This window comes from Rutilus rutilus (assembly GCF_951802725.1).
Source record: "Rutilus rutilus genome assembly, chromosome: 9".
In the NCBI taxonomy this organism is placed as follows: domain Eukaryota; kingdom Metazoa; phylum Chordata; class Actinopteri; order Cypriniformes; family Leuciscidae; genus Rutilus; species Rutilus rutilus.
Genome location: NC_140223.1, coordinates 40,567,843 through 40,588,145, shown reverse-complemented (window position 1 = coordinate 40,588,145; position 20,303 = coordinate 40,567,843). Strand labels below are relative to the sequence as shown.

The following is a 20,303-nucleotide window of genomic DNA, read 5'->3' as shown; positions in this document are numbered from 1 at the left end:
TCACTTCTCTGTCTTTTACGGCCCTGACGAGAACGTCGGTCTCCCCAACTGTGATCCGCTCCTGGCGTGCATCTGGCAAATCTGCCTTTATAATAGCAAGCCGCCATGGAACAAGCGCGCCTGCTCTTAAAGGGAATGTGAGATAGGGCTGGGCGATTTAAATCGTGAGATTGTTATGCGCATCTCGTCAGTAAAGCCGGTTCCTTGATTAGTAGTAAATCGCCATCACCTGCTTTCAGATGGAGCGGCATTTACTACAAAGAGCCGTAGTTAACTGACAAGCTGAGCCATATCGCATTAATAATCGCTGGCGATACGTCCGCGATTTTAATGCGATATGGCTCAGCTTGTCAGAAAATCGGAAAGACGGTTTCTCTTTGGTCGGAAAATGTCTTTTCCTACACTAAAGAGTCGTTCACAAGCTGCACTAGCAGGAACTCCTGTGTTGTACTTAAGGAAGATCTTCTTCATCATCGGCAGGTTTTGGAATGCATTGACAAGGTTGTTTTCGGGTGATTGCAAGTAGCTGTCCGCTTCATTCAGAACTGTTCTTGTTCTGGGTGATGGGAAGTATCCAGTTATTTGGTCAGTTTGGTCCTTGCCATCTGTCTGCATGTGATCATCTGGGTATTGAGTTTGAAGCAGGTTAACTTCTGCTTTCAGGTTTGACACAACATCAGCCTTCTTTCCACTGGGGATGTGCGCCTATCTGAACATAGGATGAGCTGCAGAGGCTACGAGCAACCTTGCATCTTGAAAAAATGTATCCAAGCCTCCTCTTCACCCCATTGATGATGGCATCTACCAGTGGGTTACAATGATGCATGTTTGCCTCATACTTCATCTGCTCCATTCTATTGAGGAGAATTGAGATTGTTGGCATCAACACTCCTGTGTAGGCCATTTTATCTGATTGTAGTACATCAAGGGCCTTGGCCAGAGGAGCCATAACCTTAAAGATGCACAGGAAAGACAAGGAATAAATAACAATTACTCAAAAGTAATAATAATATAAGTTTTCTTATTTATAATCATCATCATTCTAATAAGTAGTAGTTGTATAACATTCAGTTAACAACCTGGGGGAAAAAAATTCCCTACACTAAGCTCAGTTAGAGGTATGTGGTTGCCTTTATGTTCAGACAGATACATGGATTACAGCATGAACACCGGTTAACTTAAGTACATATCAAAATAAAGGCAATATTTACTTGAACATACTCCTGTATGAAGGTCAGTTCTGTTGCTTTGAAGCGAGTCACCAGAAGCTTCTCACAGGTCTCCTGGAGGTCTTGCTCTTTTGTCAGGATACAGGTATTCAAGCGCTCCATGGCATGGTAAGTGGAGTTCCACCTTGTTGGACTGGGAACTATCAGCTGTCTATCTAGCTTGTCTTTGATAATGTCTGTGCTTCTGTGTTGCTTGTTCCACAGTCCCTGGCATTTGCCAATTGTTGATCTTTACTCTTTTTTAAAGGCCTCTGACTGGGTCAAAGCACCCTCAATGTCTCTTGTTGCAACCAGGTTGAGGGTGTGGCAGGCGCATCGCTGATGAAGTGGGAGACTGTAGTCTTCTTCTGTTTTATTAAAAATGTCTGTGACATTTATGAAGACAGTGTGTCCCTCCTCTTCTTCCTCATCCTCCTCTTCTCTGTCTTGAATGGTTCTTTGAACTTCTGCAAAGACATTGAAAGCCTTCACAAAATTGTAACCATTATCTGTGGTTGTAACGGTCACCTTGTCTTTTATGTTGAAATCTCTGTGCACGTCTTGCAACATCTCAGCTAAAACATCATATGTGTGGCGCCATATGATCCTGCGACAGGCTAATGCCCCAGAGCAGATGCTTTGTTTCTTGGTTTATCCAGTGGATAGTCACCTCAAGGAAGCTTCTGTTGTTTGACGACCACGCATCTGTTGTGGTACATACATGGTTCTGTTTGGACAAAATCATAGACGGTGTGCTTTTCATTGATGCATACTCATCCTCAAGCATTCTTCCAAATGTTCTCCTGGACATCAAATGCATAGAGGGTAAAATCTCTCTGAATAAATCTGTGTATTCTGGTCTCTCCACATCGTGAAGTGGATGCAATCCTTGAATGGTGAAGTTAAGGATCAACTTGTCAAATCTCTCTTGGGTTAGGGTGGGTCTACCTCCTCTGAAATACTGTGCTACACTGCTTTGTATGAGAGGAACAGGGTGTTCCTCCTCCTCATTCCTGGGTGCACTCTTTTTCTTGGCGTGCTCACGTTCCATTTCCATGGAAGCCATTTTAGTTGGGTGAACCCTCTATAAAATGTTAAAAACATCATAATTTCAGAATAATCTAAACTTTTCACTTTAAACTTTTCCTCTGATCCTTAATTCTTTCCCCACCTCTTCCCTACATGTACTGTATTTGTTTATTTATTTACATTTGGGTAACACTTTATAATAATGTTCAGTTATAAGTCCCTTAAAAGTTATTAGTTAATGATGAACTAATCATTTACAAAATATGACTCTACATTCATAAATTATTAATATGTTTTATGCTAACATTTTATGAATGTTTTAATTCAGTTATAAGTAATTTATAAATTCTAGTACATACGTTCATAAATTATTGTGGTATGCTATACCATATCCATGATTAATAGTTTACACTTGTTATTATTACACTGATATTGAGTGATGCAGAAAGTGTAAATGACTTGTAGAAAAACGGTAATTTACTCCACACAGAACACAAGCCTGTGCTGATAAGTTAATTTAACTAACATAACCTACTGGAAGCCCCTGACTGTAAGTCATTTATAAATGACCATCTGCTTGAAAACAAATAAAGTACTCTTCTTAAAAATACTGCATTTTTGTGTTTTTGAACACAGACCAGCTTACAACATAATACATCAATAAATTATATACTGATCATTTACTAATGATTTGTTCATCATTTGTTCATGATTAACCATTGTTTATTGAGATAATGATACTAAAACAATTTTGCCATAAATACTTCAATGATTTGTGATAAATAATGTATCATCAAGTTTGTCAACAATAAAATGAAAGCTTTAGCTTAAGTTCTGCCAGGAAGACTTAATTACTACGTCACTTATTACCTTCATTTCTATCCAATCACGTCTTTATACTTTCTGTATAAAAGATCGGTACTTACACAGTTCACAGATGCCGACGCGACAACAATTGCTCGCGTTCACTGCTAAACCACTACGTCCAACGATACCCCAATCGTCTGCGACTACTCAGACTCCGATGATGAGTTTGTTCCGCCCTCTTCTCTTCCAATACCGTGACTCGCTATGGGCAACGTGGTCTACGGAGGACATGTACAGTACTCTGGAATCAGCCGGCATTCCGATCAGCCAAGGTCTGTCCAGAGAGGATCTTCTTCTTCTCGCCCAAAATACTCTGGGTAATCCACCTGAGTCCGTCACTAATCTCGCGACTCCTTCAGCGTCTGGCCACTCAAAACAAGCCGGCAGAAAGAGAACAGCTAAGAACAGCTAAGTCACCACATCCCGTAAAAAGAACCACGCTGCACGCTCGGGCACCTGTTCATCCGGATATCACCGAGCCTGACGGAGTTAACACTCAACTCCTCCAAGCGGTTCAAAGCCTCTCCCAAACCGTCAAAGGTCTGGAATCGAGGATGTCAAAATTCAAACACTCCGCTGCTATCTCCAATGGCCCGAATCCGGCTATCAACTTTGCTATAACTCCTCAATTTTGTCCTCCTGCCAGCGGATTAAGCGATCCCCCAAGCTTCGCTTCTACTTCTTCAGCCCCGCCAACTTTTCACCAACCAGCTCAGACTCCATTTCAGGATGTTTCCGCTCCACCTGAAACTTCATCCTTTAACCTTTCAACAGCAGCCCCTGCCCAGCTATTTGGTAGGCGTTTCGTTTCTCCAGCCGCTGCTACGGTGTCTCCTCACATCAGAACAAACATCATCCAAGGTAAGGATATAAACCTAGCTTCACTTCTGCTTCCCTCGCCTGCTGCTGACAGGAAGGTGGTTGACTGTGGTGACGTGGCAGTTCTGCTTAAAACTTCCGATCCGAGATTACAACGGAATCTTACATTCGCAGAATTCGTCATTGCTTTCAGCATATTCAGAGACATTCTGTGTCAGGTTTTCCCAGATCGAAAGGAAGAGTTGGATTTGTATTTAGCCATGATGGCAGACTTCAATCAACGATACAGGGGTACATTATTCTACGAATACCATAAATCATTCTCCGCCAAATCAGCTTCCTTCATTTCGCTTTTTAACTCCAGACTAGACTGACACTGAACTGCTCGTTCGTCATTTCGGCGGCGCAAAAATGTAACATTTGTAGCGCTCACGGACACTCTGTGTCTTTCTGCCCTAAAGCATTTGCCAGCCAAGAGCCGCACGCTGTCCAAGGTGCTGATAATGTAAGGCTTCCATATGACAGAAAGAAACGCTACATCACAGAACACAAAGGTGCCATTATTTGTAATAACTTTAATGAATCTGTCTGTTCTTTTTCTCAATGTAAATATTTATACAATGTAACATATTTGCAGTTTCTGCAAGGATCCGCACCCGAAATCGGTCTGTCCATGCTGGTACAAACCTCCAATCCGAGGAAAAGCCCCATTTCGGAGAAAATTCTGAAAAGCCACCCTTCTACTCCCATTAATGTTTCTAATCTCTCTAGCTACCTCTCCTCTCACCCCGATCCGACTTTTGTCGATTATCTAATCACCGGTCTGTCTCAAGGGTTTCGGGTGGGCATCCTTTCCAATCTCACCACCTCTTTCATAGCTAAAAATCTGCAATCAGCTATTACTGAACCAGAAGTGGTTTCTAATCTGCTAGGGAAAGAGGTAAATAAAGGTTACGTCATTGGCCCTTTTGCTTCCCCTCCTTTTTCGCCTTTTCGCATTAATTCCATCGGCGTCGCAACACGGAAATACTCTGGTAAAAAACGTCTTATCTTTGACATGTCTTCCCCTCATTCTGCCTACACAGCGAGCGTGAACGAATGCATACCTTTAGCACCTTTCTCTCTACATTACGCCTCGGTTGACAATGCTATCCATCTAATTAAGATAGCCGGTCAAAGTGCTTGGCTAGTTAAAGCCGATATCACAGATGCTTTTAAAACTATGCCAATCCACCCCTCTGACTGGCCACTTTTCGGCGTTAAATGGAATTCTAAATTCTATTTTGCTGTAAGGCTTACATTCGGGTGTAGAAGTAGCACTCATATTTTTAATAGCCTTTCTGAAGCGATGTGCTGGATCTTGTTGAACGTCAGCAAGCTCCCTTTCGTTCTACATTTGCTTGACGAATTTCTGATAATCGATTTTCCATCTCCCCAATCTTCAATTCTAGACATACTCAAACATATTTTTAGTGACGTCGGCATTCCCCTCTCTGCTGAGAAAACTTCGGGACCCTATACTTCATTAGAATTTCTAGGGATTTCTCTAGATTCAGTTCTAATGCAAGCTTCTCTCCCTCCCCAAAAAACTTTAAAGAATCAGGTCTTTCTTGGAATATTTTTCCTCCCTACATTCCATATCAAAGCGCGATTTGCTTTTGCTACTCGGACACCTAAATTTCGCAATGAGAATCATTCCTCAAGGCAGGGCTTTCATCTCACGGTTGTTAACTCTGGCCCATTCCGCGGAAAAGCTAAGCGATCAGATTCAACTAGACGAAGGCTGTTTGTCTGAAATTCAATTCTGGAAAAGATTGCTTAACAGTTGGAACGGTATTTCTTTTTTCTACAACGATGATTTTGAATCATCGCTCCTACTCCAATTATTCACTGACGCGGCCCCTTCCATCGGCTTCGGGGGGTTCTTCCAAGGGCAATGGTTCGCAGAAAAATGGCCTAATGACTTTCCTAAAACAGAACCCGACTCCGTTTCATCCGCGCTTTACGAGATATATCCTATAGCCGTCGCCAGCGTCATCTGGGGCCCAGAGTGGTCACGTAAACGTATCACGATGCTCTGCGATAACGAAGCCACAGTTGCCATCATTAATAAAGGTAGATCATCTTGCCATACGATCATGCCTTTTCTGAGACGGTTAATTTGGCAATCTGTTGTTTTTAACTTCATTATCAAAGCTGAACACATACCCGGCCACTGCAATGTTATTGCTGATGCGCTCTCTCGATTTCGATTTCAGACTTTCAGACAGCTGTGCCCCTCAGCCAACCCGGATCTTTCAACCTGCCCTCCCTTAGTAGACATAATACTAAATTAAACGACCTGCTTACGTCAGCTAGACATTACATTTCTAAATGTCGCTCCCTCTACACTTAAAGCCTATACGTCTGCATGGTCCGCTTTTCTAATGTTTTGCTTCTCCTTCCAAATTTCTGTTTTTCCTATTCTAATTTCGACCGTTTGCTCCTTTCTCGTCTTTAATTTTGAAAATGGCAATCTTAAAATTTCTTCTATTCGCCTTTATTGCAAAGATTAATTATTTCTGTGCGCAATGGCCTTCTTTCTACGTACCTTAATATCCTTCTAGAGGCAGTGTTTTTATCTGCCTTCTACGGGTTTATGCGTCCAGGGGAATTCACTTCAGAAACTAATAAATTCGATCCTGCCCGCGGCATTTCCTTTTCAGATCTACGCTTCGGACCTAAATTCTTAACACTCTTTCTTAAGCACTCCAAAACTGATGCTCAAGGTTCTGGCGTTACCTTAACACTCTCAAAAATCAATAATAATTTCTGTCCCGTCACAGCTATGGTTACATTTCTTAAAATCCGGCCTAGAACTTCTAAATACGCACCGCTATTCATATTACCTAACGGAGCACCCCTTTCCAAGGCTTGTTTCAGAACTCAATTAACCACTGTTATCAAAAGCTGCAGTCTATCCCCCTCTCTCTATACCGGCCATTCATTCAGAATCGGGGCAGCTACTACAGCAGCTGAACGAGGAATCTCTACGTCAGCTATTAAGATCATGGGCAGATGGTCTTCCTCAGCATTCGAATCATAAATCAGACCTGATTCAAAAACCATTCTTGAAGCTCAGCAAGCTCTCCAGTAACAAATCAGGTCAATTCCATGCAAATACTGGTGGTGGTGTTACGCTAACGGCCTTGCGTGGCCTCGTCTCTATGTGGTAAAAAATAATAATAATAAAACACTTTAGGTGGCCTGCTCCGTGTGGTCTAACGAGGCCTGACTATGTTTGGCCTAACGCGGCTATATCTGTGTGGTCTATCGAGTCTATTGACTATCATTGTATATTGTTAACTACTTGCGTTGTTTTTTTTTAAATGTACATTTTCTCTGAAATTTACACTAGAGTAAATTCGTTGTGCAACACAATGACAATAAAGTACTTGAATTTATGAATGTAGTCATGTTTTATAAATGATTAGTTCATTAACTAATAATTTATAAATGAAAAAACTGAATAACAAAACATTTATATAAAATGTTATCATACAACTTTTTATTAATTTATGAATATATAGTCATGATGTTTTGTAAATGATTAGTTCGTCATTAACTAATAACATTAACTAATGACTCCGAGGCGTTCCCAGGCCAGCCAGGAGACATAGTCCCTCCAGCGTGTCCAAGGTCTTCCCCGGGGCCTCCTCCCGGTGGGACATGCCCGGAACACCTTCTCGGGAAGGCATCCAGGAGGCATCCGGAAAAGATGCCCGAGCCACCTCAGCTGGCCCCTCTCAATGTGGAGGAGCAGCGGCTCTACTCTGAGCTCTTCCTGAGTGACCAAGCTTCTCACTCTATCTCTAAGGGATCGCCCAGTCACCCTGCGGAGAAAGCTAATTTCGGCCGCCTGTATCCGGGATCTTGTCCTTTCGGTCCCAAGACCCCAAGATACTTGAACTCCTCCACTTGAGGCAGGAACTCTCCACCAACCTGAAGTGGGCAAGCCACCCTTTTCCAACTGAGAACCATGGCCTCGAATTTGGAGGCGCTGATTCTCATCCCAGCCACTTCACACTCGGCTGCAAACCGTCCCAGTGCATGCTGAAGGTCCCGGTCTGATGGGGCCAGCACGACAACATCATCCGCAAAGAGCAGAGATGAAATCGTGTGGTCCCCAAACCTGACACCCTCCGGCCCCTGGCTGCGCCTAGAAATTCTGTCCATAAAAATTATGAACAGAACCGGCGACAAAGGGCAGCCCAACAAAGAGTCCAACATGCACTGGGAACAAGTCTGACTTACTGCTGGCAATGCGAACCAAGCTCCTGCTCCGGTCGTACAGGGACCGGATAGCCCTTAGCAAAGGGCCCTGGACCCCATACTCCCAGAGCACCCTCCACAGGACGCTGCGAGGGACACGGTCGAATGCCTTCTCCAAATCAACAAAGCACATGTGGATTGGTTGGGCAAACTCCCATGAACCCTCCAGCACCCTGGAGAGGTTATAGAGCTGGTCCAGTATTCCACAACCGGGACGAAAACCGCACTGTTCCTCCTGAATCCGAGGTTCTACTATCGGCCGTGTTCTCCTCTCCAGTACCCTGGCATAGACTTTCCCGGGGAGGCTGAGAAGTGTGATCCCCCTATAGTTGGAGCATACCCTCCGGTCCCCCTTCTTAAAAAGAGGGACCACCACCCCGGTCTGCCAGTCCAAAGGCACTGTCCCCGACCGCCACGCGATGCTGCAGAGGTGTGTCAGCCAAGACAGCCCCACAACATCCAGAGACTTGAGGTACTCGGGGCGGATCTCATCCACCCCCGGTGCCTTGCCACCGAGGAGTTTCTTGACTACCTCTGTGACTTCAGCTTGGGTGATGGACGAGTCCACCTCAATGGAAGACGTGTCGGTGGGATTGAGGAGATCCTTGAAGTATTCCTTCCACCGTCCAATGACATTCCCAGTCGAGGTCAACAGCTGCCCACCTCCACTGAAAACAGCGTTGGTAGGGCACTGCTTCCCTCTCCTGAGGCGCCGGACGGTTTGCCAGAATTTCTTCGAGGCCAACCGGTAATCCTTCTCCATGGCCTCACCGAACTCCTCCCAAGCCCGATTTTTAGCCTCCATAACCACCCGGGCTGCAGTCCGCTTGGCCTGCCGGTACCTGTCAGCTGCCTCAGGAGTCCCACAAGCCAGCCAGGGCCGATAGGACTCCTTCAGCTTTACGGCATCCCTTACTTCCGGTGTCCACCACCAGGTTTGGGGAATGCCGCCTTGACAGGCACCGGAGACCTTACGTCCACAGCTCCGAGTGGCCGCGTCAACAATGGAGGTGGAGAACATGGTCCACTCGGACTCAATATCTCCAGACTCCCTCGGGATCCGGTCGAAGCTTTGCCGGAGGTGGACAGGGGATTCGCCTCTCTGACAGGGGATTCGGCCAAACATTCCCAACAGACCCTCACAGTACGTTTGGGTCTGCCGAGTCTGTCCAGCTTCCTTCCCCGCCATCAGATCCAACTCACCACCAGGTGGTGATCAGTTGACAGCTCCGCCCCTCTCTTCACTTGAGTATCCAAGACATACGGCCGGAGGTCAGATGAAACGACCACAAAGTCGATCATTGACCTCCGGCCTAGGGTGTCTTGGTGCCATGTGCACTGATGGACACCCTTATGCTTGAACATGGTGTTCGTTATGGACAAGCTGTAATTAGCACAGAAGTCCAATAGCAGAACACCACTCGGGTTCAGATCAGGGGGGCCATTCCTCCCAATCACGCCCCTCCAGGTGTCACTGTCACTGCCCACGTGGGCATTGAAGTCCCCAGTAGAACGACGGAGTCCCCAGTCGGAGCACTTTCCAGCACCCCTCCCAGAGACCCCAAGAAGGCCGGGTACTCTAAACTGCCGTTTGGCCCATAGGCGCACACGACAGTGAGAGACCTATCCCCGACCCGAAGGCGCAGGGAAGCGACCCTCTCGTTCACCGGGGTGAACTCCAACACATGGCGGCTGAGCTGGAGGGCTATAAGCAAACCCACACCAGCTCGCCGCCTCTCACCATGGGCAACTCCAGAGTGGTTAAGAGTCCATCCTCTCTCAAGGAGTGTGGTTCCAGAGCCCAAGTCATGCATGGAGGTGATCCCGACTATCTCTAGTCGGAATCTCTGAACCTCACGCACAATATCAGGCTCCTTCCCCGCCAGAGAGGTGACGTTCCACGTCCCTAGAGCTAGTTTCCGTGTCCAGGGAGTCTTCGACTGCCGCCCGATCCACTACGCACCAGCCCCTTATGGTCCCTCCTGTAGGTGGTGAGCCCACGAGAGGGCAGCCCCACGTCACGGGGGGTGATTAGATTAGTAAATGATTAGTTCATCATTAACTAATAACTTATAAGTTAAACGTTACGTTATTATAAAGTGTTACCAATTCAAGGAATCTAGCTAGTGGTTAGCTGTTGACAAGTTGCTAGCTGTAGACTACTGAATTGCGATGGTTGTGTTAGCTATCTTATTCGGGAATCACCTGAATGTGTGTTCTCAAATTCGTGTTTGATGTCTTCGAAGTTGAGAGCAGCTTCTTTTTTGGATTGCACAATAAGCACCTAAAGACATACTTTTTCTCTGCTGTCTCGATCATTATCATGTACTTCTCGAGGTACGGCCACAGTGACTCCCCCCTCAGGATCAATTGCTCTCTGTCCTCACCCTCTGCCATCTTTCCATCAAGTAAATTTCTTGCGTGTCAGCCCAAGTAGAGTATGTGATGTCACCTTCCGGAGCAGAAGGTGGCGGTAATGCACCAAAAAGCTGGTTGCCAACCATCGTAAAACACAAAGAAGAAGAAGTCACTGGCAGGTCCATGTAGGGCGGTGTCACTTAATGATCCAGGATCAGTGATCCTTAGCAGTTGTATTAGCATCCGATTTGAGCTTGTGCTTCAGAAAATGTAGCTTCAGCTTGTGTGGACGCTACCGCACTACTTGATCAACAAAAGAGCTTCGCTACTGAAAAGCTATTTGATTCAGAAAACAGCGATGCTACCACCACGTTATTGAGAAATGTAGTTAACCCCCTGGGGTCGGCGGTATCGCCGGCGATACCAGCTCGCTTTTTTTTTATCAGTGTAAAAGAAACTCATAAATACTCTGTTGACTTTGATTTTCCATAGGAGTTTCATACATCAATCGATCCTGTTAAATGTGTATTATTTTTGTGTATACTCACAATAAAAACAAAGTGTTGTGCTTTCGCCAAATAAAGAAAAATAAACACGAAGTGAGTTCTGCCTTCTCTCTGTCAGTTAAGTCCATTCTGAAACGCGTCCGAAAATGACCCATAACTCAGCGAATACTTCTCACTCACGTTTTGAGTATGGCACGCTTCTCCGGTAAAGACACCCTTCAGATGATTCTGGACAGCGAGGAAGAATTCACCTTTTCCTCAGAAGAAGATTGTAACTCGGACGACGAACGGCAGCATTTTAAAGAGCGAATTGATCCCGCCGAGGACACAATTTCGGAGTAAGTTTGACTGTTATATAATTATTTTTCTGATAATATAGAACTCATATGAATTTTCAGACTATATTTTGCTTAGTTTTGGCTAGCTTTTGACATCTTACAGGAAAGATTGACTTACAATATCCCTAACATTCGTGTATATGATCAAGTGTAAACTTTTTCAATGTGATAGGCTATTACTCTCTAAACATATTTGTATATTAAATATATTTCACTCAGTTTTGATTAGCTTATAACACTGATTATCATGCTAAAATACTGCCTTATGTTTAATGTAGCTTATTTGCGAATATCTGCTTAAGTGTAATGTGATTTAGTCTAAATATATTTCAGCCTCCGGTAAAATATGTGATAGCCTAGGCCTACTGTCTAAATACCAGACATTATTTATATATATATATATATATATATATATATATATATATATATATATATATAAACGTATGGTTTTGGTTAGACTATGACACTGCTTATCATGCTTCAATACTGCCTTATGCACAGATGTTTGTGAATACAGGTGTAAATGTTTGAAATGCATGTGTCGTTCGCGAACGATCCGTTCATTACGTGCGTCACTAAATATGTGCGGTCATGGCCCATAAACAGATACTCGCAGTGATATTTCTCTGTCCTATGGACCACATCAACAGATATATACATACATTGTGCGTCCATAACAATTAATTGCCCATCAGTTTACTTTGGATAATGTATGCTAACAGTTTTTTTTGTTGTTGTTTTTTAGGAATGTGGGGAGTGTCTGTCACACCCCTGGTCTGAATCTCATTAATATTGATAGGCCATTACCACTCCCATGCATAAACCTCTTTTGACAAAAAAACAGTTTTACAAAGTGTAAATCAATGTATTGTGTTATGTGAACGATTAGGCAGGATGATTTTCACATCATTTTGAAGCCAGAACTCGAAGTGACAACATTCATTAGTCAAAAGTCTTATTGACACATATTTACTATGTGTTTTGTGGTCTTATTTCAGCAACTTTCATTTTTATTTTTTTCAATAACCACGCATAAACATTATTCTCTTAAAAATTCAAACATATACATGCATGTTGATCACATATTATGGTAGCCCTGTTTGTGCTATATAGAGTGAATTTACACCTTTGCCATTAACATGTTTATAAATAACTGAAAAAAGCACAAATGTCAGAGCATGTCAGAACACCTTCAGGGCCCAGAAAACCCCTCTTGGTTCAGGTCACAAAGAAGTTTCTCAGAGTCGAGGTTCCAAGTCAGAAGAATGAACTTTATTGACAAGCAACAAAGTGAGAAGCCGGCTGGCCATCCGGACATCTGAGGTTACAATGGCCAGTGTTCATGTCTTATACTTTTTCTTATCGCTAGGTGTCCAATGGGCACCCTCATATCTATCTCTTCTGCTATGTCACTCCTCGTGGCCTTGCCACCAGATTACAGTGGGTACGGAAAGTATTCAGACCCCCTTAAATTTGTCACTCTTTGTTATATTGCAGCCATTTGCTAAAATCATTTAAGTTCTTTTTTTTTCCTTATTATTGTACACACAGCACCCCATATTGACAGAAAAACACAGAATTGTTGACATTTTTGCACATTTATTAAAAAAGAAAAACTGAAACATCACATGGTCCTAAGTATTCAGACCCTTTGCTGTGACACTCATATATTTAACTCAGGTGCTGTCCATTTCTTCTGATCATCCTTGAGATGGTTCTACACCTTCATTTGAGTCCAGCTGTGTTTGATTATACTGATTGGATTTGATTAGGAAAGCCACAGACCTGTCTATATAAGACCTTACAGCTTACAGTGCATGTCAGAGCAAATGAGAATCATGAGGTCAAAGGAACTGCCTGAAGAGCTCAGAGACAGAATTGTGGCAAGGCACAGATCTGGCCAAGGTTGCAAAAAAATTTCTGCTGCACTTAAGGTTCCTAAGAGCACAGTGGCCTCCATAATCCTTAAATGGAAGACGTTTGGGACGACCAGAAGCCTTCCTAGAGCTGGCCGTCCGGCCAAACTGAGCTATCGGGGGAGAAGAGCCTTGGTGAGAGAGGTAAAGAAGAACCCAAAGATCACTGTGGCTGAGCTCCAGAGATGCAGTCGGGAGATGGGAGAAAGTTGTAGTAAGTCAACCATCACTGCAGCCATCCACCAGTCGGGACTTTATGGCAGAGTGGCCCGACGGAAGCCTCTCCTCAGTGCAAGACACATAAAAAGCACACCTGAAGGACTCCAAGATGGTGATAAATAAGATTCTCTGGTCTGATGAGGCCAAGATAGAACTTTTTGGCCTTAATTCTAAGCGGTATGTGTGGAGAAAACCAGGCACTGCTCATCACCTGTCCAATACAGTCTCATTGCTCATGGCAGCATCATGCTGTGGGGGTGTTTTTCAGCTGCAGGGACAGGACGACTGGTTGCAATCGAGGGAAAGATGAATGCGGCCAAGTACAGGGATATCCTGGACGAAAACCTTCTCCAGAGTGCTCTGGACCTCAGACTGGGCCGAAGGTTCACCTTCCAACAAGACAATGACCCTAAGCACACAGCTAAAATAACGAAGGAGTGGCTTCACAACAACTCTGTGACTGTTCTTGAATGGCCCAGCCAGAGCCCTGACTTAAACCCAATTGAGCATCTCTGGAGAGACCTGAAAATGGCTGTCCACCAACGTTTACCATCCAACCTGACAGAACTGGAGAGGATCTGCAAGGAGGAATGGCAGAGGATACCCAAATCCAGGTGTGAAAAGCTTGTTGCATCTTTCCCAAAAAGACTCATGGCTGTATTAGATCAAAAGGGTGCTTCTACTAAATACTGAGCAAAGGGTCTGAATACTTAGGACCATGTGATATTTCAGTTTTTCTTTTTTAATAAATGTGCAAAAATGTCAACAATTCTGTGTTTTTCTGTCAATATGGGGTGCTGTGTGTACAATAATGAGGAAAAAAAATGAACAAATGATTTTAGCAAATGGCTGCAATATAACAAAGAGTGAAAAATGTAAGGGGGTCTGAATACTTTCCGTACCCACTGTAGATACATCTCTCCCTAAACCTTCTTCTATTGGTGGAACATCTAAAAAAACATGTTTTTCTGCCAGCGCATCCCAACACCTGCATTTACAGACTTTTGGGTACTTTTCCATTCTCTTATCCTAGTGACCTATTTTCTGCTGGGCATCACAGCATTCAGACTTTCACATGAAACAAGGGAAATTCTTCAACACTTCTTCAAAACAGCTTTAACTCGTTCCTGAGAGATGAGCAGTCGTCAAATCCAATACTGAAGCAAGCCGAAGGAAACACAGAAAGTGATAAAAAAAGACAGGCTAGGATGAAACAAACGAATAGTAAATGCCACACGAACAGTTAGTGATGGCAATTTCAAAACACTGCTTCATGAAGCTTCAAAACCTTTACGAATCTTTTGTTCCGGATCAATAGTTCGGAGCGTGTATCAAACTGCCAGAGTCACATGATTTCAGTAAATGAGGCTTCATTACGTAATAACTGTTTTGAAACGTTTTGAAACACTTCGAAATTTCAATCGTTCACCGCTGGTGGCGATGATCTCCATCAACCCATGAATCATGAGAAGTGTCTGTTGGTTTTACCTGATCTCTGATCAGTTTTATACATTTTGTAGACGTTTTAATTTTATATTAGTTTCATTAAAATTAATAATGGTAGTTACGTCTCTTATTGGCCTGTTTAGCTAAGCCATTCATAGAACAAACAAAACAAACCCTGACGATTGATGATAATTATATTATTCGTCTGTGCTTTTCCTAGGAACTCATCTCAACAATGTAGTGTAGCAGCAGATAAATACAGATAAAATTTAAAAACAAAACTCCTAACTTTATATCACTAAAATGAAATAGGAAGCTGCTCACAGACACTCACATCCACATATGTAAACAGGGCTGCGTTCAGCCCCAACAAAACATTGCACAACGTTTTTTAAACAGAAACGGTGATGCGTTGAACACACTGTTCTGATGATGCAAGAGTTGCAACTATGGCAGCTGAGAAGGCCATTCTTTGTGTCCTTTGTGAAGAATTTTCTGAGCCTGATGAAGTCGCTATAAATAGTTTAATACTACAAAATATGCCCGATGTCACAGTTACTGCACTTGCCGCCCAGAACAAAAGAGAACATCCCAATCGAGTGAAGGGATTTGTGGAAACTGAAATGGAAGCACACATCTTACCTAATTCAGACTAAAACACATCTATTTAGCCTCACATACTGACTTTATTTGTAGTTCATACTGTTTTAATACCCTGTATTTTCTTTCTCATTTTTAGGAAAAGCACTTAATTACCATTGTTTATTTCTATACCAAATGTCATACACTTGCAATGAAGCTAAAAATATAAACAACTACATCATTATGTTGATATCCTATATTTTTACAATAAAACTTACGACAAACATGTCTTCTAATATCCTCAGTTGTTGCGTATACCGAGCTGCATCGAACACATTTGTAAATTACTTTCCTTGAACCCATTGTGCGAGTTCACTTTAATACCGCGTGCTTTATATAAATGTTGCTGCTGATTGGACTGCAGCTCTGACACACCCACCAAACAAGAGAAACCGTATCTCAAACCCCGTTGCACACCGGTGCACGACGTTTCCAGAAAACATGACGTTCAACCCGGAAACGTTGCGCACCGTTTTGAACTTCGTCTATACGTCTTCACTTCCAGGTCAAGAATCTGTCAATCAGAAACTCAGTGGCCAATGTGGCCCACCTCCCACGATAGAAGTGTGCCAGAATGGCGAACGAAAACTCAGGAAGTGCATTTGTAAATACAGATCAGCGAAAGAAAAAGGATAAAACAGTTAGCAAAACAGGCAGTGTATTAAAAACACAGTCAAACATTTCGCCTGCTATTTATTTTTTTCCGGTTTCAAAGACATTATATTCAGTGTCTATTTATATTTTCATTAGTTTCTTGAAAAGTTACGTTCAATATTAAAGGCACAAAAATAATCCCATACGAAGCCTCGATCTGCCCACCACTATGAACAGTAATTAAAAAATTAGCAAACTGCTACGTGCTAACAGCACATACATCAAGATACTGTCAACAAACAGAAAGGGGAGGAGCTGGGCGGGACGCATCACAGGCTACAGCCAACCAGTTCTTAAATAGGAGGCACTCTTCACTGATAGGTAATCACAAGTGTCAATCACCACCATTTACTTAATTCATTCTGTCACATGCAGATTGAAAATGAATTATTTAATTATTTATGATAATAATAAGTTTAGGCTGCAGACTAATAACAAACACATAAATGCATTACATTAAAAGTTTATGTAGGGTATGTTCATGAATTAAATTAAGACAAGGCACATTATGCAAAACAGATGTAGCCTACACTAAGTGATCCCTTACGGATCCGTGACCATGTTTTCACCGAGGGCCGAACGGACCGGGCGACCCGATGAAGGAGCTGGGACAGTGTGCACAGGAGGAACCGCACCAGCACGGATTCTCACTTGGTTCTTGCTTCGGCATCCCATGTTGAACTCCATCATATCGCCGTGATTATAATCATCCGATCTATAGTTACGCTACACACTACCGCATTTTTCGAAGCAGATGCAGAAGTGAAGTCCCGTCTCTCTTACCTGCACAAAACGCACCCAGGCACGGAAGATAATAGCACCGTCCTTTTTCTTATTTGATGTCCTGACAGGCTATAATTCACAATAATTGACCATGACGATGATAAATTGAAATACAATAACTACTGAAAACACACTGAATCACGACAGCTCCCACTGAATTATTCTGCACTGAGCAAACGCAGAGCGGGCAAGCGACTCCCTCTCGTGATGTAATATGACGCGATGATAAATCAAATAAAAAGCGGTTTTCAACATGGTCAAAGAAACTGTCACGTTTTCAACTAAATTTGTGCCCTTATACTAGTGGCATAACTAATTAATGAACCCCCCAACACATACACATTAATCTCTATCCTAAAATTACTGTAGAATAAATGATTCTTACCCTGTACAAAAAAAAAAAGACCTTCAAGGCATAAGCAAAACACTATAGTTTCTTTATGACATGTTCTGTACTAAAAAGCAAATTTCAAGCATTTTAACTGTCCAGTAGAGCTCAAAACACTTCACTCTCAGTGTGACTCTGCAGTCTTTGTAGTATACGCCTACAAACTTCAGACCTCTTTCACTTCTTCTCTAACAGAAAGAGAAGAGAACGTGAGAGGGTTGAAATCTCAACTATATGAAGCAGCCTAAATCACAATGAAGACGTTTTTGAAGAGCCTTTTTTGTGAATACTCTACACCACGAATACTAGTGGTAAAATCCTGTAGAATCGGAATATTGTATCGCGGGTATCAGATGTTAGCGATTGCTTTAATTTTCAAGTAAGTTGCAACCTTAGAAAATTCAGAGTCATCAATTTACAGTGTAGTCTTTATCTAATCTAAATGATTTGCAAACAATGACATTCACACAGTTAATTTCACAGAACTTCACCATAGTAATGTTTACTTATACTTTTTTACTTGTATGTGATTCTGTTACAGTTATGTGATTCTGCGTCGAGACCACCAAACCACTGACAACATCCTCAGCTCTGTCACAACCAAAGTGAAAGGCATCGCTCTAACAAACACCAGCGAGCTCGGTGAACAGATCTGGGATGTGGCTGACTACATCATCCCATCTCAGGTAGTCTGTTGATATGATGAGAGGTACAGGCTAGATGATTTTAACTGCACAAATGAACCCTTGACAGTGCCAACACATCACCTCAGTGATCACAGAGAAGTTATTGGCTGAAGGATTTTTTGCATGCTCATACACTGCTTTGTGTTTGCTCTATTAACTTACTAAAGTTATTTACAATGTTAGTAAAAGAAAAAAGTATGCTATAATACAGTGGTTCTGATGGGCCTTTTGTGTTATTTTAATTTTGTGTTATCTTTGTTAAGAGGGATAAAAACTTGTTCGGCTAAAAGTAGCCCAAACTGTATTGTTCTTAACTAGACTCACGAATGTGTTAAGAAATAACACAGGATGTGTGGTTTTTAACCGGATGTGTGGTTTAACCAGGCTGTGTTGTTTTTAACAGGGTGTGTGGTTTAACCAGGCTGTGTTGTTTTTAACAGGGTGTGTGGTTTAACCAGGATGTGTTGTTTTTAACTGGATGTGTGGTTTAACCAGGCTGTGTTGTTTTTAACAGGGTGTGTGGTTTAACCAGGCTGTGTTGTTTTTAACAGGGTGTGTGGTTTAACCAGGCTGTGTTGTTTTTAACAGGGTGTGTGGTTTAACCAGGATGTGTTGTTTTTAACAGGGTGTGTGGTTTTTAACACATCAGTTTTAAGAGTGCGTTAGAATTACAAACAATGCATTAAATTTTTTTATTTACAGGCATAAAAACAGTGACTTATAGACATTATAAAGAGCGATACCATTGTGCAGTTTACCTCAGTAAGTTGACCAAGTGAATCTGTGAGCTAGTGTGAGTGAGTGAGTGGAGGCGGGGCTAATTAGCATATTCATAGATCTGCGTATACTAAATCAAGCAAGGGTGTCAAGTTACATTCAAGCTATTTTAATGCTTGAAGACATTTTTTTTTTTTTTACAGGATAAAACGTTTAAATATGTCATTTTGGTGATCAAAGATGAGTTCTCTTACGAGAGGTTCTCTCGTATTGCGTAAGCTAGCTTACGCTGCGGGAAAGTCTCCTTTCTCGAGATACTGAAGCCAAAAATTATCCTTAATTTTTTAAAACTTGTCAACGCAGTGCGGCAGCCTGCAGACCTAGGGCAAGCGAATCGCGTGCCCATTGGCTGCTCTGCGGCAACTGCAGCAGCCTATGGCTGAGCCTTGCGCGTGACGTCACGTCCAATGAGCGCGCTTGGCGCGCTTAATGCGTCACAGCCCGTCATTAGGGGTGTGGCTTAGCGTATATAAGCAAGGAACAGAGGCTGCTTCGCTGATTTCTGTCTCTTCAGCGAAGCTCTTCGCATCGCTGATCTCCGAGGAAGCCGCCGTCGAATCAAGCGACCAGCACGCCGAGGATTTCAGCCTGAGGACGCCGGCCGCTCGCCGCCTTCAGCCTTCCCTGCCTGCTGCGCCATCCGGCATATATATCCTTTTTCTGCTCTGTGTTGTGTGTCTGTGTGTCCGCCGCGACACACTTGCATCTAAAAGAGCGCGAGGCGTTGTTTCAAATGCCTCGCACATCCTGTGGCTCGTGCAGAGCCGCGCTCAGCGACGGAGACCGCACGTGGTGTGCGCTCTCTGCCTGGGCTTCGACCACGCGGTTCGCGCTCTCTCCGAGGGCGGCTGCGAACAGTGTGAGGAGTTACCGGTCGACCCTACGGGCTCGACTCGCTAAATTTGAAGAACCTCCACCCTCTCCGGCCACTTCTTCCGGGCCACGTAAGAAGAAACGTCGCTCTCAAAGGCCGCCGGAACTGGACGCTACAGCTGAGTGCTCGCCGGAACCTCTCCCGCGAGCCCCGCTCTCTCCTTCCCCCCCACCCTTCACCGACGCGCAGCGGCCGGCCTCTGCCCGCACTGCCGTCGTCCTGGGGGATGATGCAGATGATGCCGCTGACAGCTGCTCTCTGCTCGCGTCTGACAGCGAGGAGTGGTCGGGCTCTCACCGCTCCGCCCCCTCGACTTTGGAGTCTTCCAGAACCCGCGCTAGTGTTGACGCGGAGCTTCTCCGCCTCCTCACTCTAGCGGTCGAGAGAATGGGACTGGATTGGTCCCCACCTAAGGAGCCGGAGCCCAATCGCCTTGACGGGTGTTTTCTACCTAGCCGCCGCCCTGCGCCTGCCTCTAGGTC

At 43.6% G+C, this 20,303-nt stretch overlaps 1 protein-coding gene across 2 annotated transcripts in view; it reads left to right on the top strand.

The window, feature by feature from the left end:
• Positions 1-17,653: 17,653 nt before the first annotated feature.
• Positions 17,654-20,303, top strand: part of LOC311296456 (P2X purinoceptor 4a-like) — a 37,625-nt gene continuing 34,975 nt past the window's right edge. The window contains exons 1-2 of one of the 2 annotated variants that reach the window (XM_084418252.1): positions 17,654-17,863; positions 18,026-18,170. In XM_084418252.1, coding sequence (XP_084274378.1) covers positions 17,739-17,863; positions 18,026-18,170 — 270 coding nt within the window. In that variant the 5' untranslated portion in view covers positions 17,654-17,738. The remainder of the gene's footprint in view (positions 17,864-18,025; positions 18,171-20,303) is intronic. The other variant, XM_084418251.1, reaches the window with a different exon arrangement.